The sequence below is a fragment of the Mycteria americana genome, chromosome 11, assembly GCF_035582795.1.
Source record: "Mycteria americana isolate JAX WOST 10 ecotype Jacksonville Zoo and Gardens chromosome 11, USCA_MyAme_1.0, whole genome shotgun sequence".
In the NCBI taxonomy this organism is placed as follows: domain Eukaryota; kingdom Metazoa; phylum Chordata; class Aves; order Ciconiiformes; family Ciconiidae; genus Mycteria; species Mycteria americana.
Window position 1 is genome coordinate 4925737 of NC_134375.1, and position 25389 is coordinate 4951125.

Sequence of the window (25389 nt, forward strand, 5' to 3'; positions counted from 1 at the left end):
TGGACTGTTTTCGTTTCCAACAGATGATGAAGGGAGAACAGTGGCAAGCAAATCCTGACAATATTTGTCTAAATTCAAAAGCCTACCTGGAGATAACGTACTGATGTCTTCAGGTACAAAGGTAAGAGGAAAATTTAAGATCCGTTTGCTGGTTTTGCAGGGGGTTGGTTTGGGTTTTTTTTTTCCTTTAAACACGTTTTATAAAAATATAGGCCTAGGCTAACATCCAACAGGAACTCCGTTTTTAAACCAGGTCAAACCCACGCTGAGAGTCATGGTGGTTTCCAAGTTTTTGGACTACTAACAATTTCCAGCGGGCACATCAGCTCCCGCGTCATTGGCATTAAACCTTGCCCTGTATCTATGGAAGAAGGTATTTTTGTGCATGATAGAATCTCAAATCATCAACTCTGCTCCTGAACAAATAGAGTTCAGGGATTTTCTAACACGGCATGAGTTAAAATTCATTAGTATAAGTATGGAACAAAGGTGTGCACAGTGCTTGTTAAAATACCACATTAATTCTTCACCTTCTTTGTAATCAAGAGATATTACATAGTAATAGAGAAAAAAAAAGTGTATAAACTTTATTTAACTCTGCAATAAAAACATAAAGACAAATTTCTCTCCTTATGGCAAAGAAATTTGAGTTTTGGGAAGCAAGACAAAAACATCTTTTCTCCTAACTTGACTACTTTCCCTTTCTCTTCCCACCACGCCTCTCAGGGCAATACCTTCATGTTTTTTTCACAGCCACCACTGACATCTATGGGTATTCAAAAAGATCTAATTCATTTAGGAACATGTGAGAGTACACGAATCAATGGAAACTCCATAATCAGAAAGCCTGTAGAATTCAACAACAGGATATTTTAATTTATAGAAGTCTATGGTATTTCAGCATAGAAGGTTCTATAAGAAAATATCATTATTAAAACTCTCTCTTTAAAATGAAAATTTTATGCCAGTAATGAAGTTATATTTACAAAACAGTACAACTGTCAGCTAAGAAAAAAGAAATGGAAAAAAAGGCACAAATATTTCAAGGACAACGTTGGCTTACAACTTTTGTCCGGAACAGCAACAGCGAGCTCCCTTCCTCAAAATATCACTGCAGGCCTCCCTGTTTACACACTGGAAAGCGTCTCCAAGAGAATTCTTAATCGACAATCAAGTTAAGCCTAAATATCTGCACTACTAGGATAAATCAAATGATTGTAAACCTAGCAAAAATAACAGTCAGTGGTTTCATGCACTCCTCATGAAAGTCGGAACGCTTCCCTAAGTCACCCGACAGTACCTCAAGGAGCCAGAGGGACAGCAAGAATTGAGAAGCGGCACAGTCCTCACTGATCGGCACTTCTGTACGAGTGCTGCCTGCAAACGCCGAGCTCTTAATTGTATTTTCTCGGCACAAATGCAGCCTTCAGAATTTGCAGCTACTCCGCTAATCTTTATTAGCTTCTACTGAACATGTGCAAACACATTTTTCAGACATTTATAACTTGGAAAAACTTAGCGGTCTACCACATGAACAGCAAAAGGCATACACTCGGCAGGGACGCTGCAGCGAGAGCATTTAACAAATAAAAACTGGAATATTTTTAAGGAAACCAAAGGAATTTTTCTCCTAAAAGAGCAAAAGAAATTTGTTTTGCTGCTTTATTCTCAGAAGTGATAGACATTTTTTGTGTCATTTGAAAAAAAAAAAAATCATTTTTAATACACCTACACCATTTCAGGCAGAAAGATGCTTGAAGCTTGCTAAAGTTAAAATTAATTAACATGGTCTTTTCTAACATGAAGTCTGTGGCAATGGCAAGTCCACAAACAACATTAGCAATTTCTTCACCTTAAGTTAATGCAGCCACCTTTTGACTGAAATCTGATGGGGTTTTTACCAGACGCCAGTCCCATAATTTACGTAATAAAAACTGATCATCTCACAGTGAACTAATTATCTGATTTTAAGTTTGGAAAGGATTTGCACTGTCAATTCAACAAAAACTGCCATATATCCTTACTTGTCGCTACTTGTCTTTTCTGAAGGAAAGCGTCTCCCAGCAGGCGTTGCTCGGGAAAGAGCAGCTCAGCGGGCAGGATGCGGGCAGGACTTCGGCAGGAACGGGTTGCAGAGCTTACCCGCTGTATTGCAACATCACTATTCTATTTGGGGTGACTCTTGGCTGACTGTACAACCAGACAGCAAAGAGAATCCTTTCCATGAATAAAAAGTTCAAATGTATTTGAAAACGACTGTTTCAGGTTATAGCGCACTGACGATCGTTATGAGATCCGCAGGCTGTTATTTTGCAATCATATCCCAGCTGGAATCTATTGACAACCAACCTATTCAGAAGCTATCTTTATTAGAATTTAGAAATCACATTCTATTTAACTGATTTACTGTATAGAATTAGATCACAAAAGACAAATATTACAAATAACTTGAATTTACCACAGAATTCAAGCCCACAATATTTTAGCATATCCCTTTCCTTCTAAGCACATTGCTTCTTTTTCTATTGTATCTAGTATACACACACAAAAAGTGTTTAAAGAGACTTTAAAAGGTGTTTAAAGTTAACGGTTAAATTAAAATGAGCATACCCTGAATTGAAACAATTGTTCTTTCCCTAAGTGATACTTTCCTTTTCCTCTGAAAATGTTTCAGTGCTTTCTCACTTTATAAAATAAGCATGATGATCAGAAATACCCGCACACAATCAAAAAGCAATAGCACGTCTTTTGAATGGCACTCAGACAAGGGCAGTGGCTGTGTCCAAAAGATCAGGTGTAGCTAGGCTACCAGAACCCGACGGCGGGGAAAAACAAAACGCGAACAAAGCAGTGCCTAAAAGAGAACCCAGCAAGAATTCAGGCAGATTTACCTGACAGTAGCATTGGGTCTTTGTCAACAGATTTGCGGACTTGGTCTGACTCTCCAGTTAAAGAGCTTTCGTCAATTTTAAGATCATTTCCTTGAATAAATATCCCATCGGCAGGTAGAAGATCACCTTTCAGTAAGAAGATGGTAATGGAAAACCACAGTGGTTTAGTAAGGTTGTTTTTATGACGACATAATGCTTTTTATTATAAAATCACAATTAACAACAATTGAATTAAAATGTAAAATGAAAGCAGAAGTGAAAGAACTACTACTGTATCAGTCCATATTAGCCATATTATTGCAATCCTATAGGGAAGGGCCTTTGTATTGCAAATTTTTTTTGCCTAATGCTGTCCCAGAATCAGAATGCATCACATTTGACATACGATGAACATAATAATGACTGACATTTGGCAGGGGGAGTACTCTTCTTAACATGACAGGAAGGTTTCTCCATCAGACTTCATAGGAATTAACAGTGGCTAATAAACAGTCAAGCTGCCCCTTCCCCTTCCCCTCGCAGGAAGCCCTTAGCTAAGGCCAGGAGGAACTTGGTGGCTGACAGAATAGGCATTCTGCTGGAATCTGCCAGCTTAGTCCAACACAGAGTACACAGAGCTCCTGCAAGAGTCTTCCTCTTCGCTGGTGCTATAGGGCTTTCCCTATGGCATATAATTATAAGGCATCCACCTACTAGAAGCATCCGATCTGGGGGGACTTACAGGATCCATAGCTCTGGAGCAGCCTACCAAGCGCTCACCAAGTGGGGCGAGCACAGAGGCACAACTCCCTTTCACAGAGCATTTAAAAATACTTCCTCTTATTCCTAACTGGACAGAAACCAAAAATTCCAAATAGTGTAATCCTCCGTGAAAGAGAATTACCTTTGTATGAACAGTTCTTGTCCTTGTCAGTGAAAGGAAGTGAACATTACAAAAATAAAGTGAATGATCTAGTGCAATTTCATAGCAAGTATCTTGGGTTTTCCTAACAGCCAAAGTGTTATCCTACCATGGACAATAATGACACAACATAGTTCTCTGTCTTTTAAATCACTTCCAGTGAAATGAGTATTCTGCTAGAAAGGGAAAGGAGAATAAATAAAGGTCAGAAAAGTAGACATCTAGTTGACGGAACTTACCATATTTCACCTGTGCAATGTCACCAACTACTATCTCTGCCACTGGGATTTGGATAACCTGTCCACCTCGGACAACAGTAAATTTCTGTTCCTGCTCAATACGACTTTGAAGCCCACGAAACTGCTTCTCCTTGCTCCAGTCATTGAAGGCAGTGACAAGTACAACACAGATAACAGAGAGTAGGATGGCAGCACCTTCAATCCAGCCAGCTTCAGCCTCACCTTCATCTTCAGCTCCTCCTGTTGCAGTACCACACCCTGCAAAGACAATGTTAAGAATCATTCAGTCAAGCGAAGATCCACAAGAAGAAAAGCTTGCTGTGAAATGACAACGAGGTTAAGGACGAGAACTGCTTGTCGAAGTACTGTGCTCAATGAAACATGGCAGAATAGAGAAAAGGTAGAAATAAAGATGTCTGTGGAAAAGAGAAAGAAAACAAATCAATAGACACTTTAGATCTTTTTTTCTACTGAACAAGCAAACTTTGGTAAACCCAAACTAAACAAATGGGAAAAGAAGGCACCAATTCTCTTCTCTAATAGACGGGCTGATAGCTTCACTTGAGCCATCAAGCATCTCCAGAAACAAGGAGGACGTACTAAGAGTGGCAAGAAGGACTAAAACAATGAGTAACATCCATCAGCTGCAAGCAATGACATTAAATTAAGATTAAAGAAAACAGATTAAAATAGATTTAAGAAATAATTTTCAATACAATTTCTAAATGTTCTCAACTAAACATACTCATAAGGAACACTTGTTTAAAAAATACCAAGATGAACTAAGTACAGTAGTATTTAAATGTGATAATGAAATGCATTAGGGAACACTGAGTAAAAATAATGGCCTAATATTAATTCATCATTGTTCCTTACAGAGAAATATAGTGGCACACTTATAGAAAGATAAGATATAGTATATAATATATCCTGATATAATTCTGAATTGTTTTATACACATCTGCTAATTATTTATTTCAAAGTCATATGAAATTAAAATTTAAATAAATTTCCTAGATAGTATTCACAAAATAAAACTAATATAGCTCTCCTTAATGAAATAAGACCTAAAAAAAGATAATTTCTGGTAGTGGACAGCAAAGCACACACACTAGAATCACACAATTCAGAGATATCCGAACTGACAGGAGGGAAAAAAAGGACTCAGTCTGAACAATAGAGCCTCTTCTCCCAAGTGACCACAGGAGAAAAGAAATCTTTTAATTTTTCATGAAGAACTGAACTAGGTAGGCATTTGACATCACTTTTCCATCTTACCCAGGTTCCAGGGAGTTTAGCCCCTTAGCAACCGTGTTGCTTCCATCTATGACTAAAGTTTAATTCTGGTGTATTCGTCACCTGTCACTAGAGGGAATTAACAAGCAATTTGATTTCTATTTTTAAGTTACAAAGACTTCCCTGTAATATAAGCATCATAATTCATTAACCAGCTGAGTAATTACTCTTGCATATGAACAGTAACAAAATTACCAAAAGTCAAAGGAAGAAAGATGAGACTGAACCTCCAACAAGTCAACAGAAGAAAATTAAAATAGATGGAGTTTTAACCAATGTTCTCTGTAGTTTAAATTTGGACTTAACCTAATTGAAAGGCAAAGCACACTCCCTAGAGAAGGGGCCTTCCTAGCAGGGATGCCCTTAGACTGATGACCCACGTGAACTTTTATCTGCAGTACAAGAACCTTGCTAAAGAAACCATTTTTATAGCACCCAAGAAAGAAATTAAGTAACCTTTTGTAAGTTCAGTACCTTAAGCTACTTAAAACCAGTTACAAATGCAACTTACTAACCACGTCTTCAATTTCTTCCTTCAGCAGAACATTACTTTTGGGAAGGACCAAGGAACTTTGCTCTGCTTAACCTCAATCATCTGAATTGGTCTATGTTAGATTTTTAGATTCCTTTTCCAAATCAGTAGATTCACTTTTGCCTTGTTTGGATTAAGTGGTTTCCTCGTACAAGCAATTGTGTTTTGGCAAATATAAGGCAAAAATTCACTATTCATTTTTCATTAGATATTATTTAGAATTAAGTATCGTGAATATCCTATTCTTTTTAACAGCATACCTCCTCTCCTATTTCTCACAAAAGAAACGTGGCCTGGTCCAGCCACAGTCAAAGACGAATTTTATTTCCTTTTTAGATGGTTGAAACTCAGTCTAGCTCGTACAAAAGCACAAACAGGTGTTGTTTCCCCGGGGAGCCCTTGCTGCAGGGTAACTGCCAACAGTAAGATGCAGACTGACCCACAGAGGTGGGCAGCTCCGCTCTTCAGCCGTTTCAGGCATTTCCACTGGGGTGATACTTATTTCCTTTATTCTGTAGCATGCCTTCTTATGCTTTCACTGAAAATCTTTGATTTCTGCATAAGGATTACTGATAATTTATGCCGTGATATTTTCTACAAAAGAACTAACATTATGTAATACTTAAATACAAGTTTTTCATTTGAGCTATATCAGCACACCCCCAAAAATCAGCCGTTTGAAAGACACAAGCTGTGCTTTGTCCTTCATTATAAGGATCCCATTATGGCTCTGGACATGTGTAAACTTTATAGTAATATTAGATGAGTAGAATATCCTCTCTCTACAGCAGAAAGCTACCCGTTTGGAAGAAGTCATTGCTATTATTCCAAAGAACCCATAGGTCTGGTCACTGCCTCCGAGATGTGTTGGAGATACAAAATGACAGCTGGTTAGTGCACTTGAACCCCGTGCTAACACACTGTACCTTGAATAGCTTGGAGAGTAATATTTCTGTGTCCCTTCCGGAAAAAAAACCAAACTTCTTGATTCAGTAAAAACCAAAAATAGTCACTGACTTGAGTAATGAAATTAATTTTGTGTGTATGTGTTGTCAGAACTGATCTCCATGTTAACATAAACAATGCTGTTCCTAGTATGTTCATATAACCAAAAAATTGTCTAACATAGCATGGAAATAATACAAGATGTTATCATTAAGATGAAAGGTATTGTGCTTACCTGTCTCATAGATTATGCACAAGCAAAGAACATAATTCACTCTTCATATTACAGATGAAAAAAATGTTTGTAAGAAGGAAAGAAAATCTGGAGAAAACAGACTGAACTTTGATCAAGTTCTGGGAAAGTGTCCCTAAATTTGACAAGCTTCCACACTGAACAACAATTCATGATTTTGGCTTTTAAAATCCTGAGAAAATTCTCCATAACCCAATGGAAATGACAAAAGTTCAAATGTATGTCATTTATTTTCTGTTCATTCAGTCAGACAATGCTAAATTCAGATGGAGGAACGGTATTTGAAGGGGAGGAAGGAATTCTTGGAGTGAAAGCTAGGAGCAGAGAAATTAACTGAAAGGCATGGTCAAAACCAGAAGTTAGTCTTTTAGATGGATGGAAGAAACGGCGAGTTGCTTTATGGATTTTAGAATCCGTATTGGTCGAGATTCCATCGGGCTTCTATAAAACGACAAGTGTTGCTTCTTACGGTGATCCATTGGTCCAGGTTATGTGACATGCTAAGGGGTAAATTTACCCATAGAGGTGGACAGGTAGCATGAAGCAGACAGCTCACGTTGTTTTTATTCAACATGACTCAAAATTAAAACAGTCAACCAGGACATGGGGGAAACAAATTCTTTTTTTTTTTTTTTTTTTCTCCTCTCTTTCAAAGGATCAGAACTCAGGACCACAATTTTAAAGACTACAAAAAGGTTAATAGTACACAAATGGGAACCTTCCTCACTGCCCTGCAGATCCCCGGCCTGCAGGCTGGCCAGCCTTGCCCTCTCCTAAGCACCATGAACCCAGGTGTTCCGTCTGCTCTAGCCGATTCCCTCATTTAACCCCCCATGTCAGATGAACGGTTGTCCTAAACTATCAGACAAAACCAGTACTTCGCTATCAGTATGTTTCAGGTTAGGAGAAAGCAGAATTTCAGCTACGTAAGGAGTCTGAACATAAAGGACTAGATGTCTCCAGGTTCAAGCAGCAGCTGAGCAAGGCTTTTGAGTATCTCAGATTTCCAGGTAGATACTTGTAACAGTTCAGAAATGAAATTGCACTTTTTGTGGATCTAGCCTAATATAACTAAAACGAGGCTCTTTAAGCGATTAACCAAGCTGATCATCAGACCTTCTCAGAATTTTATTTTTGCTTTTTACAGTCCCACAGAAATGGAATGGGATAAAAGTGCCAGATAAATTAATGCAAAATGTGTACATCATTCTCATTATAGGAATAAACTCTAGCAACTTTGAGGGAGTAAATAACTAGCTAGTTCTTACAATAGTAAGATGGCAGAACAGATTTTTTTTAGACAGAGATTTACAGACAGGCAGGATTTAAAAATGCAACCTGCCCTTCAAGAGATGACCTATCTGTCAGGAAACATTTTCTTGAACTATGGCGTGTTCTCGCTTCAAAACTATTTTAGAATTAATCCCTTTTCATAGGAAAAAAAGGAAACTTGCATCTCCATTGGTATAAGTTTGTAGAATTCTTTCTTATATACTTAAGGAAAAACATTTTTTTTTCTTTTTCTTCTGCCATTATATCACACAGGATTTTCTAGAAATTCTAAAAATTCTAGAAAAACTTATATGAATTTACAGGCAGAAACTGTATGTATTCATAGGAGAAAAACACACATACTTCTTAACAGTACACTTACACTATCTGTCCTCCTACTGTAGTACACAGAGTGATACAGTAGTGACTTTACAGATAAGGGGAAAATAAGAAATATAAATAAGACACACAAAAGACATAATAATAATACACCGAAGTAGCAAAATATAGTTTAAAGCATCATTAAGAATGCTCATATAAGCTTTAAAAAATTGTGGTAAGGTCTAAGATTGCTGTTATGCTTTCACAAGATAGTACAAGGTTCCCAATGTTACCGAAAAATATGCCTGCGATCGTATTGAAAGGCACAGACAGAAAGCATCACAAAAGAATTTTTAATATGCACATGCGATTTGCGGTAGGGTTTTATTCCAAGACAGTGAATTGTGAAGTACTCATTTAAAATTATACTTAACATGGGTCCTATCTGTCAGAAAATTCAATTTCAAAATAGTAAACAAGTTTTTAATACAAAGCTATTTTCTCCCATAACTATGAACATATGCCATGTGTGTGTCATTCCCCAAAGCCTCATCCTCATGAGACAGAAAATGCGTACTCGGTTTCAAACGGAGATTATAAGGATTTGACTGCAAGTCAGGAATGTAAAGGGCTGTAACTCCTTTGGCATAGAAAAAGCAGTTGAAGTCACAAAACGGATTCGCTGACTGAAAAAGCGTGCAGGAGCACACAGGTGAGGCGACCCCCCCAGGGCAGCGGGAGGACCTGACGGCGCGGCCCCAGAGAGCATCGCAAACACAAACGGGGACTAGCGTGATTGCCTCCTCCATAAAATACCGCAAAAGCACACTACCAAAAACTTCTGGCAGGAGAACACAATGTTAAAAGCTTAAAATTTGACCAGAAATAGGTCAGCAAAGACTGTTGAGAAAGTTTGCTATAGAAGGGAGATGAAAGGAAGATGGAATCCAAAGGTAAAGAGGATTCAGGAAAAAAAGAGTGGGCAAGTAATTCAAACACGTAGTCGGTCCATCTGAAGTCGCAGCAACCTGGGCTTCCGTTTCATCAGAGATTGCGAGCAACCTGGGCGCAAGAGCTATGGGCTGCAAAGCCTGCCCAAGAACCTGCAAAGCTGAGCAAGTACCCAGGCACTCGGCCTGGGCCGGACCCTTTTACGCGCTTAATGAATTACCAGGAATTTCAAAATTAGCCCGAGAAGCCTACTCTGCATTAGCAGTATTTTAATTATATATAAGGGTTTAGAACGAAAAAATAAGCAAGCAGGGCCTAGGATATTAAAAGGGAAAGGAACTGTATGACAGAAAAGACTTGAACGTACTTGTGCCAAAAGGGGAAGGCGAGAAAGGAGAGGAAGACATACGAGAGCAGGTTAAACCTTTCAGGAAGACAGTAAGCAAGGACCTTCACTGTAACTGGCAGGAGAAAATAATTTGGTTGATGTTATTAATCACTTCAGGTTGGTGAAAGCCAGAAAGGAGGAAAGAACAAAAAAGGAAAAAGCCACAAACAGGCAGACGGCATCGCCTGAGAGTTTACCAGGCTCATGTCCTGTTGGAAACTGGAATGCTTTTAAGGTCATAGACACCATTGCAATGCATGTTCCTCATAACGTCAGCCAAATCTGGGCAAATACAGAAAGAAGCGTAGAAGCACTGTGCAGCTAAAAAGAATATCTGTTTAAGATTTCAAATGGTTATGAGGAGATTCTTAAAGCTGCTTTGAATAGGATAACAATTATAATTACAAACCACACGGTCTTAAGCCGCAGCATGGTAATTTTTAAATCAGAAAAAGTATATTTTTAAAAATCGGTGAACATCTGTATTCCTAAGTCCCAACCTACAGCACATACCTCTCAGCTACTCATTTCAACCTACACATTTCTATTTTTAAGCTGAGAATACCTTGTGGCATTTAAATTCCCTAGGAAAATCTCATAACGCCCCCAGAGGTAATTTTTTTAGGCAGGCAAACTGGTTTTGTCATCAGAAAGACAACAGTTCCCATGATAAAAACTTTTTATTTAATCGCTTTCTGTAAAGACATTTTTCCTTAGCTGCGACTCCAGCACTGATGTCAGTAAAGCAAAGTGAGCAGCTCTAAGTTCCAGCTTTTTCATTAGTAGAGCTGGGCTCTTCTTACCAACGTCACAAGTGATGTTACTTAGTTTATCAAGCTTATTCAGTTGGGTAGGAAAAGGAACAATAACCAAAAATTATGCAATAAATACCATAAACTTCCCTCCTTAACAAGATTTTTTTTAAGCTGTAACAGATACCGTAATATTTATTTTTACAAATTCTTTGTTGTGCCATATCATATTTAGTTGCTGCTAAATTACTCCAAAGAGCGATTGCCAGTGAGAGAAGTAGCGGTATTCCTGCCCGAAATCCTGCGCGTGCCGACGCACGCCCCGATGTCGAGGCAGCCCCGGCACGGGCACCGCGGGAGGCAGCGAGGCCCCAGGCCGGCACTGCCCGGCAGAGCTCACAGCCACGGTCAACGGCAGAAACTACTAGAACTTCAAAAATGAAGTCTTCTGTCCTTCTCTCGTGCTCTCCAAGGACTTATTCAACCTGAAAAACATTTTCTAGTTACTTGTAGTAAGGCAGACCGCATTCTCCAGAAACGCATTCATTTCCGTGACCAGCCAAGGAGGAGGGATTTACTGACATGAGATATCGATACTACGCGCATTTCAGGTTTAGGGTGCTTGTATATTCACTAAAAGCAATCTTTGGATATTTATTTGAAAACAATATTGGAATTCCTTGCTTTGTGATAAATCAGTTGGTTATGTAAGGACTCAAGCCGGGGCGGGGAGAGAAAAAAAATACCCTGTCCCTGGAGGTTAGTTATGTAACTGTCAACTTTAGAGTTCAATATTAAATATTTACACAGTTTTGACATATTCATGCAAGGAAACAAATCTGTAAGCCCTGAAAGCATATATATTCCCACATTCCTCAGCCTGATCACAAACATTTGTGAGGAGAGAAATGTTAATTAAAATACTCCCTCAACTTCAAGAGATGCAATACGTCGAGCGAGATTCTTCTGCCTGGCATCTCCACGAAAGGCGTTGTGCAAAGACCAGTCACAAGGATGGGGTCCTAACCCCCCCAAAGGCAATGGCGGGGAACAGGGCCACACAGCTATTTCTGTAACGATTACGTTCAGGCTTGTTTCCTTACGTTGCTGCTTAAAGAAAGCGGAGAAAGGCCAACATGGGAATTTTAATCACAAGTCCTGTTCTTAGGGATTGCAAGGGCAAACCTTGACATCCGATTGCTATAGGTTTACTGTAGAGTGCTCAGAGCTAAAAATGTCTGGTAAATACAGCTGTATATTCAAAAGATAAGATACAGTTTTTAAATGTAAGAACCAAACCTCAAAAGTTGCTCTCTGTGTTTATAATAAGAGTTCAAGTGCGGTTACTCAACAATGCTTGCAAGGTCATGTCCTAGCTGAGTTTTATTTACAGAATTAATACTTCTGGAGAATGTCTTCCTGGAAAATATGTGAGAAGATTTTACATTTCATCCCAAAGTTCTAAATCTCATTACCTCATGTCCCCAGTTGAGAGTTAGGTCGTGCTTGGCAACCTGGCTAGCTATCTAATGAGCAATATCTAAAAGCAACCCAGTTTTATCGATGATCTACACATCTCTAATGAAGGGAAGGTATCTATGGGACTTAGTTTTTTGCAGTTCAACACAGATTTGCAGAAACCAGATGTAGGTCACTTTACATTATGAAACCATTATTTAATTTGCAGGTCCCGTATGACACAACGTGCACATTTTGCACTTTACAAGTTCTTAATGTGTTGTTACTGAAGCCAGCTCAAGTCTTAAACTTAGGTCATTCGCCAGTATCACTGGCATCCAGTAATGGATTTGCTCCCTAAGCACACTTTGTGCTGGTGAACACTACAGAACTGAGAGTTTTGATTCAGTTGAGCAAAACCAGAGTGAAACCGTTCTTTGGACAAAGGCTTGGCTCCCAAAAGCTGATGTTCCACTTCATCCCATCTGTATTTTAGAAGTGATACATCTGCTTTTTTCTGAGTCCATGACGCACATATTATCATTTCCATACTTCCTTTAGAGTTATCTGTCCTTGGGCAGAGAGCGATCCCTAAATCGGTCTTTCCTTGCTGACTCTGAAAATCAGTGTATAAACCTATGTTTTCTTTCTTGTTGCTTCTTACAGAGACACCAAATGTATGGTATTTCCAGACTTCCACATTACAATAAAAATATCAGTTGACCAAAAAAAAACCCCAACCAAACCACTATTGGATGAGCAGAACCTCGCTTGTTCTATTTCATTCAAAAGGTGATGGGTTCAAAGCAACCAGGGGAAAGAGAGAGAGTCAGAAAGACAGATAGGCAGACTGTATACCCAGCCAGAAAAGTAGGAAGTTAAGAACCAAGAAGTTTGTAATAGGGAAGCTTCAGAAAAGATAATATCTACTACTAAATAAAATTTTAATGCAACCTTGAATAATCTAGAAGTAGGCCATTTGTAAGCATTTTAGAATATGGTAAAAACCAGGATAGCATGTTATAAAACAACCAATGCAATATATTTTCATCAAAACACTTATAAAAGAGCAATTACATTCACTTAATTATCTTTTCAGTAAACATGTTTGCTGTGCAACCCAGTAAGAATTTGCAAAACAAGTGTTTTCACACATATAAAAATACTTACCCCATAATAATAAACAATCATAAACAGCTTCACAGGCATTACTAAACGTATGAGATAGTAAAAACTTTTTCAAAAAAGACAAAACAATGAAATGAAATAATCAGTCTTCACTTAAATTCTGTAAGTAATTCATTATTTAGGGGTTAATTGAGAGAAGTAAAGACTGCCAGTCAAAAGCTAAGGTTCCCAACACAGGATAATATATTCCATAGAGCAAGAGCTTTGTCTACGCTAGGAAGGCTGTGCTGGGATAATTGTAACGACGACCTTCTCTAGTAAAGATACAGCTTACAAACAGCTTGTATATCTGTAGTATAACCTATAACTATTCCGTAAAGAAACATATACTTATTATACTGTCTCTATTAGAGAGACATTGAAAAAATTTAAATCCAATGTAAAAAATACTTACATTTGTCAAAAACAATTTTTCTTTATGCAATTTTTTTTTCATTTCAGTACAAATACCATTGTCCACAATGAAAATTCTGGTTAAGGTTGAAGGTTTCTTTGTATTCATCCAGGACATATAAAACTGTAGTTATAAAATTCTCCCAATTTAAGTCACTGTTCCAACAATGCAGACCACGTGTACATCGTCTTAACCTTAAACACTCTCGCTCAGTCATTCAGTTTAGGCTCTTTTCTCAGGGTTTTTCATGGAAAAAAGCTGAGAGACCTTGGTTCGGTTCCAATGCAGAATAGAAATATGTATCAATACTTTGCAGTGAAATTTGGTTTAGTGGTTAGCCTTGATACCTCCAGTTAGGATTTCTGGGGATAATTCAACTGATTTGACTATATCAGAAAAGCGTTTAAGCTGAGACCGCATCAACAACAGGGCAAACCAATTTACAGTAATGAAGAACACATAGCACAAATAAGGGATTCCTTTCAGATGATACTATTTAAATATCAGAACTATGACAAAACTGAATGTAAAAGACAAACTCAATTTGAAAGATATATGTGCTAAATTGAATTAACAATGTAGGAGACTACGATCCCCGAGAACTGCATGAGTTTTGAATCACTTAACTGGAACACTAATATAAATGGCATTGGTTGATTCAGAGTAAAACAAGGAGGGAAAGGAATGCCTTTTTTCATGACCGTATATTGTAAGACCACGCTTGGAACAGGCTGTTATGCCAATGCAAGCAAAATATTACGAATAAAAGTGATAGGAAGAAATGAGAATTTCTGTTAGCTTGATATTAGCAGTGAAGTGGTTGTCCATATGTTGACATTTATTCACTTGGATAAGTTTAATTAAGTTTGATTTAGAATTCTAACCTTGCTATTAAAAAACCTGCACAGGGAACACTGCAGCTACTGGGGTAAAGTTGTCTTAGGAGAGCCTTATTAAACATGAATGGCCCATTTAGGTCCTGAACACACAGCTGAAGAAAAAAAGACATATAATCTCAAGCAAATATGGTACATCCAACTATCCAGGCACCCTGTACAAACACATCAGAAAGGTAAAGCTGCAGTGAGGTTCTAAAAACAGGAAGGATGCTCCTGTTTCTCATGTAGCAAGCCCTGATGATTTCCAGTACCTCCTAAATACAGCTGGATGGAGAGGAGGATTTGAACGCTTCCTCAGCTACCACTCTGTGCTGGTTTTGGCTGTGATCGAGTTAATTTCCTTTATAGTAGCTAGTATGGGGCTGTGTTTTGGATTTGTGCTGGAAACGGTGTTGATCACACAGGGATGTTTTAGTTGCTGCTAAATAGTGCTTGTACTAAATCAAGGACTTTTCAGCTTCCCATGCTCTGCCAGGAGCACAAGGAGCTGGGAGGGGACACGGCTGGGACAGCTGACCCCAGCTGACCAAAGGGACATCCCACACCGTATGGCGTCATGCTCAGCGTATAAACTAGGGGGAAGAAGAAGGAAGGGGGACGTTAGGAGTGATGGCGTTTGTCTTCCCAAGTCACCGTTACGCGTGATGGAGCCCTGCTTTCCTGGAGATGGCTGAACGCCTGCCTGCCCATGGCAAGGAGTGCATGAATTCCTTGTTTTGCTTTGCTTGTGTGTGCGGCTTTTGCGTTCCCTATTAAGCTGTCTTTATCTCAGCCCCCGAGTTTTCTCACTTTCACTCTTCCGATTCTCTTCCCCACCCCACCGGGAGGGGGGGGTGAGCGAGCGGCTGGGTGGGGCTGAGGTGCCGGCTGGGGTTAAACCCCGACACACTCCCAATGCACACCACTGAAAGCACCAGGAAACATGGGAGCCCATGGCAATAAGTAAATGCTTAACAGCAAACTGGCTATCACCAAAGCACTTGACTTTAAATAGACCCAAGAAAAACATTTAACATTAACATAGAGCAACAAATATTTCATAAATTCATAATCAGATTGAGAGCTTTCTTACTTATGCGTCATCTACTAAGTCCTTATAAACAAAGCCTATTCCCTTTCTGTCTGAAGCAGAATCAGAAGAGCAAATCATTGAAGAAGGTTTTTAGGGTGGCATCTGCCTGAGTAATGGATGCTTGTACTGTTCCATCACTCTTTGACTGTGTTCTAATACAAACAAAATGTACTTTCTTCCAAAGATTTCCCCTTTTTTTTTTTTTTTTGTGCTTTAAAACAAGATGTTCTACCCTAGATGATTTTAGAGAAAGACTGTATTTAACAGAAATGCTACTAAAAATTTGCAAGACAATATTGAAAAAAGTTGACTTTGCCTGGAAATCTTGACAGACTTTTCGTTGGAGTTTCTAAATGCAACTGGAGCACAGCATGAAGTTATGATTGCTGACTGATATGCTTCATACATCTAGACCATTTAAAGAGTAATTGCCAACTTCTTCCAACCTACAAGCCCTGCAGAGAGAGGTTACTAAGAATAGGTTACTGATTTTAATAGGCCCCTTTAAAGTAATTCGTGGATTCCCAGAGATCCACAGCCCACAGCTTGAAAGCCACTGATTAAGAAAATTTGCAACTGAGTAGCTTAAGCAACCTAACACAGCTAGGACACTGCAAAAGCAGAAAATTAAACCAGTGCTCTTTTGAGCTTAGGCTACGGTGATGTGCTCTAGAGCCAGTTCTTGAAACACCTCATCCTCTTTGGATGCTGTTACTCCCTCACTCATCGATCATATTCATGAGAACAAGAAAACCAGGTTGAAAAAGATATGGAAGATTCATAGACCTCAGTCACAAAACCAGCTCATAAACTGCAGTGTTTATTACTTTTATTAAATTTCTCATCTTCATTACTTTGTGCTATAAAGCTTTAAGAGGTGAAAAATCACGTCAGTAAAAGATTAAACATTAAATCATAATGTCGTACACCAGAAGGCATTAAAAAGTTCTATCAATGCTAGCAAAGAGTGCGGCCCTATAAAAGCAGTTTTACACTGCAAATCTATGTGCTAAGGAAATGTGTTTCTGGACCATACTTTTCAGTTTAGTTTCATCCCAAAGGATGGGATGAAATCCCATCTGAATGCACATCCAGTTTGTGCACTCCCCGACATCACCCTCCAACGTGAAGAAAAGCATATTAAGTGGGGACAAACAGGAGATGTAATTTCTGAAGTACACTCTGGATCCAAACTAAAATGTTAATGTAGATAAATCCAAAGCAAGCTAAAGCTGCATGTAATTAGGATAACCTCCATTTAGAACATACATTCTATATATTCTGCATATTAATTTTGGTTTCAACTCATCTAGTTTTTAAGATTCTAAAAGTTTATGCATACTTAACTGATACAAGACAAGGAGCATGTATTAGACAGAAAAGGCAGAACTCGTTATGCGATACCAGAAATAAACTGGAATCAATTGTTTAAATTGTTACTTTTCCGATAGGAGATATAGATGTATATACGCATAATATATGTGCATATTTTCATGTAACACACACGTGTATATGCATACACAGACACACATACTTAACAAGTAGCGTAATTCAGTGCCATTACCCCTCGTATTAACTCTACTGCATTAGATGGAATAGATGTGGACTGCGATACCAAACGTTACTTGTCTGTGCTTTATTCCTGAAGGTGGAGTCGAGCAGGGTGGGGGCTTGTTCTATTCTCTCTCCGATTAAGCTTTAGGAAAAACCCTCAAGGGCATCTATGAAGATCTGCAGTCGAGAGACTTTAAGATTCTTTTCCCAAGGTCCCAGTTCACTGCCTGATTACACATGGGCGTGCATCTACTTCATGCCGAGTTTTCGGTATTTTGTCTCAAAGGCCTGTTTTATTGTTACTGGTCTCTCCAGAAAAAAAAGCAGCAAAGTGCTATACATCTGCCTTCTCATCACAGTGTTGGTGTTCAAAAAGGTATACCTGTTTTGTTTCAGTCATCTGTGCTGAAACATTTTTTTCCAGATAATAATTTTCCCTTCTAATTCAAACCCACCAAGAGACATGAACCATAGCGCATGGAGACTCTGGGTTTTCACATCATTTGTTTGAACCCATGAAGACTAGTTGGCAAACAGCACCCGCCTTTGAAACTGTAAAACAATCCTATAACCTGATCAAAAAATACTTTGAATTAAAAAATGTCCCGTAATAAACAGGTGATTTTGCAAATTTGAAAAATATTTGAGATTTTATAGCTGTTAAATTAGAACTGATTTTTTAATTCACAATCAAATAAGAAAACACTCAGTATTGCTGTATTTCGTATTGTTTTGTTTTATTTTATAAGCTATTAATGTTAACTTTTGACAATAAAGATGTTTTCAGAGCTTTTGGGTTTTCATTGGTTTGGGGGAATTTTGATTTTTTCTAACCACCAGGTAAATAATTTTAAGAGAATATTTTGGCTCCCTTTGTCAAATTCAGTGCAATACTTGTATTCCTCTGTATTATTAACATGTTCAAATTTCAAATTCCTGTTGAAAAAGTTGGGTAAGTTCCCATAAATAGCTATGCACTGGTATTTATAATCAAGTTGTCTTCAAGTGGACAAGATATGGCTGGAAATACAATATGACAAATTGGTCTTCACATCCCTGTAAAAATATAACAAGGCGGCGATGTGTTTAAATTCTGACAAGAGACATTTAGGTTATACACCAGGAATAACTGTCTCACTGCGCGGACACTTAGCCAAATTCTCTAGGAAAGACACAGAATTTCCATCGCTGGAACCTTTTACAAATAAGTATGATAAATTTCTGTCAGGAGCGGCTTAAGTAGTGTTGATAGTGCTGTTGAGTATGGGGACAGACTAAATGGCCAAAAAGCTCCCCTCAAGTGGGTTCTCTCATACCCTGCCTCTTCTTGTTTGCCTCGGGATGCTGTCGCCAGGCTGAGGATTGACCAGGACCGGAGCAGAGCCCGGAGCGCTCTGCTGTACGTATCCAGCGCTCCTCTCAGCACCGCACTCCTGACGTCGGCAGCGCTGGGGAGCTTAACGGAACTACAGCTTTGCTGCTCTGCACAGGATGGAAACAGGGCCAGCAAGGCTTGTCCTCTCTGTTGCAGTCGCGGTCCTCCTGACCCTCGCCGGGCGTAGGGGACGATGCTCAGATGAGCCCCTGCTCCACCTCCCCCGCGGTCCCTGTCTGCAGCACCTCTGTCCAAACCCCCAGAGCCAGCCACAATGATGCCAACTCCCCAGATCCACGGACCCAGCCAGTCTGAACCTGCATAGATATGCCAGCGGAGCCCAGTTCGCTACTCTCCTAGCAGAGCCCAGCAGAGAGGCACCGAGGGAGGCTGCTGTGGCACTGTCCGAGCTTTTGCGCTCTCCCCAGTAGGGTCATCTTGAGCACAGGGGTACAGAGCCCCAGGGAGGCTCTGCAGGTTCGGTTTGTGTCCTGACGGGTTTGTCAGCTACAGCTGAGCACCAGCAGCCCCGCTCCACCTGGCTCTATAGACAAGCCACCAGACCTTCCTTGCATCACGCTCCCCGTGACCCCATACCACCCGGGACTCCCGCCTATTCATCTAGTATTGGAGCCCTAACCCTACATTTGTCCCATCTTTTGAATCTAGAAAACAACGTAAAAGCAAAAATGTTTCAGAAATTAAATAGTGTGTCCAGGTAACGACAACTCAAACGTGCACAATTTTCTCCTCATGAAAACAGCCTTATACGAGCATTAGAAGAGAGCGAGACAACTTGCATGCAGGAGAGTTTGGACACAGGGGTAACAGCTGGACACGCCAGCCTCTTCTGTCCTCTGCTCCTGGACATTTAGGCCTTGCACTGAAGTATGATTTAGGGCAGGAGTTAAAAAGTAAGACACTTTCTTCAGCAAATTCTTAAAGGAACTAATTTATTTAACCAAACAGATTGGGCTAATGTCACTAGAAGCCATATGCTGCTTCACCTCATCCTAGCTTTGGGAGGAAGGAGGTTAAATGGTGGGGTTCTGGCAGAACAAGCTGTTTTTAAGAGGGCAAATACTTCTGTTTCTCCTGTTTTCCAGGATGCCAACTGCACCGACAGACGGTTTACATTGGTTTAAAAAATCCTTTGGGAATCTCACGGTTTCATTTTTATGAAGCATGACAAAAGTATTTGAGTGTGTGCAAGAACACTCCCCAAAAGTTGTCTTTTGATAACTCTGAAATTAATCTATACTTCGAGATTGATCTTTTTTATATAAAAATGCTATTTCCTAATAGCTGCACTTCTATTGTCTTAGCTTCTCTTGCGAATTTTCCTCCTTGGACAGCACAATAAAAACCTCGAGCGCAGTGACAGCTGGACCGGTGTTACTTATTTAGCAGCAAAGACGATAACGGATTCCTATTAGGACATATCAGCTTTTAAGGCTGCATTGCCCTTATACCCTCTTATATACGACCTGTTTCCCATTGATTTAGTATTCCTCAGTGCCTGAGGAATGTTCTGTAACACGCTCTATATAGACTTACAGAATAATATACACATTTTAGGCTTTTATAGTCAAAACGAAGTCGTTGGAAAGCACTCGGGGCGGGGGGGGGGTGGGGTGGTGGTGGTGTGTGGAATTCCAAACCTCTTCTAATTAAGGGCTAAAATGAAATTAAGTTAGGACTAAAACTCTGAAGAAGTACCCGGCTTGATATACGATTACGTTGTACTATCCAAATGGTTGGCAGTCCTGCAAAATTAAAAGCAGCGCTTCCAGACTGCAAATAGGACAGACCAAGAACTCCAAAGGGCAGCTAGATTTCCCTGCCGTGCCAAGGGGTGATCGGCGGACGCTGACAGGCAGGATTACAGGACAGTTCAGCTGCTCCCTTGACCTTTTGAGATATACAGGAGATTTGAAGACCTTTACTAATTATTGTTGTTTTCAGCATCTGCCACAAAATTCTGAAAATATTTTAGTAATTGTTCAAGCATGCTGGGTTGGTTTGCTTTTTTACTGACATAGTTTATGAGGTAGGGTGGAAGTTAAGATTAAAATCACGGCAAAGCAGTAAAATGAATGAAAGTTAGCTCATTTTATTTTAAAAAGGCTTCACATTTTCTACAAGACATTTTGCATTATGGAAAGAGATAATGCATTTTCAATGTACCAAAAACATTGCTTGATGACTTTTTTTAAATATAAAGTGAACACACATAGGTTATGGAATCAGTTTTTCATCTTAATGTTGGCTTCGTAACTGGGAGGGCTGGCAGAAGACTTACAGTTGTTTGTTGCTATGTACTGCTATGATTTTAGGAGACTTGTAAAATAACATTAATGTTGGCCTTACAAACTAGATTTTTATGCTGCCCACATTTATGTATTTTTAATGCAATCTATGTTATCACATGCAAAATGTTTTTCAAAAAAAGACTAAGATCTAAAACTGCCACAAAGAACAGAGAATTAACTTTATTCAGCTGACTCATTTCTGACATTTCTGATTCTTTCACTCATTAATCAAATATATTAAGTGCATATTAATGAAATCCAGGGAGACAGATTTTGAGAGACAGGAAGACATATGCAGTACTTTCCTGTGGAAATCTTTGTGTCCTAGGATCTTGAGTTAGCCCTGCAAGAGCCTCAGTATGTAAAAGTCTGGCAAAGGACTTAAAAAATTAAGGTGCTTCATTAAGCATGTGAGTAGCCCTCCTGAATTAAAATGCTAAGGAAAATGTATGATGAAATCCCAGATGTGGACAGTATGGGTAAAGACAAGGTACAAAATGATAAATGCTGCATTGAAACATTTAGTTTATACTCAATTATACTCATTGCATCTCACTAGGAAGTAAATTAACTGAATTCCTCAGAGGATGGCTCAAGATTCCCATGTGGTTATTTATCTGAGGTTACTTTTAATTAAATTTAATTAAATTTGGTTAAAGTTCCTCAGTACTTAGTGCTTTTACTTTCTTTAACTGTTTTGAAACAACTGCTTATCCTCTAGCATCATTTAAGCAAAGGGGGCACACGGGTATTTCTTGTTTAAATGAAATCTTGAGCCATGAATAGATTTGCTAGAGCTCACTTCGAGTGTTAAGGTAATACAAATGCTCAACGTTAGCAGAGAGACAAACAATAAAACCAACATGTTGACATTTGGCAGGTACCGATTGTGCTCTACCGCAGCCCTTCCCAATGCGGAGTACCGATTCCAACACCAGCTGAGATGCGGGGCTCCTGCAGAGCTAATCCTGCTATTCATTTCATATCCAATGTTTGCTTCCTGCCCGAATGACACCTGCGTGTTTCTCCTGCGCCAATATGTGTTTGCGTACACAAGAATCTATTTCAAGGTTTCCCCAGCAGGCATTTCGTATATTTATCTAATTGACGAATAAGCCGATTTCATCAGAAAAATGTAAGATTTCTAGAATCCCCAGACAAAAACAGATCAATCTGCTAAGACCTTACTTCTTGGAAAGAGAATGTAAGAATTTTATCATCTGGGCAATAACTCTGGAAAAGAGAAACGTTTCTGTGAGAGCAGGAAGAAAATCGTTAAGAATTGGGTACTGAACAAGTGAGAGGCTCCAAACATCAGCTACCTGACAATACTAAAATGAATGTCGTTGTGTCAGAACTATTGGTAAAGAAACAGAAGAAAGAAAATCGTCAATTAAGAAGTGGGAAAGAGAGAAGAATTCTATCAAATCTCCGGTCCAGCTGCCCCATCATGCATGGCAACACAGAAAGGGTCTTTTGCCTTCCTGTCCCACCTTGACGGCATCACAGACTGCCTAGCTCTCCCTGTAAGCCCCAGCACTCGTCCTCGTGCGGAAGCTGGAACACGACGCACTGCTTTCCTTCCAAACAGAAGGGAAACGCACACCTCTTGCATGCCAATAATTTGAAGAAATTAACCTCCAAGAGCTGTCCACAGGGCAACACAGCTGTGAGCCATTATTTCTTGTGATGGGATGGTGCCAAGGTGTTTTGGGTGGGTTTGTTTGGGGGTCCCCCCCGCATCGTCCCTTATTCTTAACATGCATCTTGCTAGACCGTGTGATGGTGACTGGTGTCTGCTGATTCAGCACGGCAGGCTGAGATTTCTAGTGGCATCCTCCAACGGAGATAAAATTTCTCTATATGCAGAGAAATGCTTACAAGAGCAGAAGACAAAGGCTGCACATGAATCTGAAGATAATAATCACCTGGTATAGGAGCTCAGCTGATTTGCAAATATAGGCAATGGATGGGTAGGAGGAATTACCCTTGGGTAAAATAAAAAACCCAATTTATGGAAAAGGTTAAAAGCTGGATGGGAAACTTCAGTTGTTTATACATGCAAATACAGAACAATTAACGAAATTCTTAACATGACCTTAGAGCTATATTAGAACGGTGATATTTCTTATCTTCCTCTGGATGCAGGGAAATGCTTGAGTGTATCCTGTTTGTTATGAGGGTAAAATTCCCTTTAGTAGGCTAGATGTCATGTGAGAAGCAATAAAACCAAAAACTGATCTAAGGAAAGCTGAGAACCAGAACCATGAAAAGATACTGCCCATAACAACAAAATTTTGAAATGTTTTGAAGGAGCAGTATCTTAATTACATGTTACTACAATATTTTTTTCATCCAAGAGATTCCATAATACCTATAGCAAGTGCTGGGGAATTGGGACGGATGACACCTCTTTATAAGATGACATTGTCCTTCAGTCTAGCTGGCACCCAGCAGACAGCCATTGCAGCTGTTCTGTTCCAGCAGAACTCGCATCAAGGGTAGGGAACCTGCAAGGAGGAGGACTGGACTGACCCAAATCCACTGAAGTATTTTTAAAGAAAAATGTACACCAGTACAGACTACAAAGTGGACAGAAATTCATGCTAGCTGGTACTAAAGTCAGCACTTTCATTCCAAACTAAGAAAGAGAAGCTTGTTGTCAGCTGCTTTATATTCTTTATACATGTGTGTGTGTGTGTGTATATACCTACATATATATTCTTTTTTATAGATATATGAGATTTTAACTTTTTTTCCACTTTCTTCCACATATACCTGCACTAATGGCTGGTCCAAATCTTTCCCACTGTGACTTATTTCTACAGACTTGCTCAGTCTGATGAAATGTCTAGAGACATATTTTGAGTCATATCTTCATAGGCAGTAACGTGAAAGAAGATGAGAACAGCACAGAATTTCAGGTCCCAAGCAATAGATCCAGACAAGGCGAGGAGTAGGTTGTTTGTCTGGGTCCCCCCCGACTGATTTTTATGGAGGTTTTTGTCTAAACATCACATGGCTGCCTTTGCTTCTGTATCGAAGACCTTTACAGCTATCTGTTGAATCCAGCACTGATGAGCATGTTGGCTCTTGCATTTCCATGTCTGACGGTGACCTGCTGTCCATTCAATCCATACACGTGTGCTTATGCAGGTTCACATATGAGCATAAGATTTGCTAGACAGACACAGAACAGTTGTACCATGAGTACAAGCGAGTTCTACCTCAACAGAGAGGCTTAGCACAGAAAGGAGATAAGCAACCATCCTCATGGGAGCGGTGGATCAGCTGTATCTTCTCTCCAACTACACGGATACCCTTTCTGATTTAAATATCCAACTTACGTCCCCATTGACCAAGCAATGTGGCACATTATAGGAATGATAAGGAAACAACTGAGTGGTGAACCCCGGAAAATACAGTGTCTTGTAAGGAAACTAAGTCATGAGAGATCAGCAGGCACCGCAGCCACGGCCCCGAGCAGCAGCATATCAACGCCACCAACAACTTAATGCAAGCGGCTTGGGAGGACCAAATTTCAGGGGACCGTGCCCTGCTTCTGTATTTTTTCCTGTTCATTAACTTGTTGCACGAGTAAAAGGAAGGCTAATCCAGCCAAACCTCCGCTGAGCAGTATTAAGCAATGTAACCAATCATTTAACTTCAATATAGAGTTTTGCCCTGGGAATTTTAAGAAGCTACCTCAACCAAAAAGACTTTTCCTTCCCCCTCCCCAACCTGCAAAGACCTGTACACTTGAAAACAGGCATGGTGCCTGCGGCTTCACATTGAGCACTGGGATGTTAAAACACCTTACCTCAGGCTACTTTTTTCCCCCTTTGTAATTCACATAAGGAAATCGAAGTCAAGGACAAAAAGTTAAAAGATTTGTTACATTCATGCAAACAGTAAATGATTGTCAGATGTTGACATTAGGGGTTTTTGCAAGCGGGTAATAAGAGCCACATGTGATATACGGCCTGAAAGATAGTAACAAGGGGGAGGATTCAAGAAGGCTCAGAAATTGCTAGTGAGGGCGTTAGCAGAAGACTGAACATTTTCAAGCAGTTCAAGAACGGTACAGAGGGGGGATGCACCGAAGCTGAGCAACGCTGCTGATGTGCTCTGAATTGCAGGGCAGACTGTATGACGATGGCTTCAGAAAGGCACAGCAGAATTACAAAGTGCAATTAAGTCATTCCTGCAAGAAGAACTGACTGTTTCAGCAGAGATGTAAGGGGAAAGAGTTAAAAAAAAAAACCCAAACCACCACCACAAAACACCAACCAACCAGACAGGTGGGAGATTCCTTCAGATCTACAGTGGAGGCAGAGGTCTAGGAGCGACTCAGAAGCACTGCCGTTTCTCACTCCCTTGGCGGGTTTCTGAGTCT

General features: G+C 39.7%; 1 protein-coding gene across 1 annotated transcript in view; it reads right to left on the minus strand.

Annotated features, from left to right (window-relative positions):
- Nucleotides 1–25389, minus strand: part of ATP2B2 (ATPase plasma membrane Ca2+ transporting 2) — a 132292-nt gene that overhangs the window by 99002 nt on the left and 7901 nt on the right. The window contains exons 3-4 of the mRNA XM_075514377.1: nt 4032–4289; nt 2892–3017 (exon numbers count right to left, since the gene is read on the minus strand). Coding sequence (XP_075370492.1) covers nt 2892–3017; nt 4032–4289 — 384 coding nt within the window. The remainder of the gene's footprint in view (nt 1–2891; nt 3018–4031; nt 4290–25389) is intronic.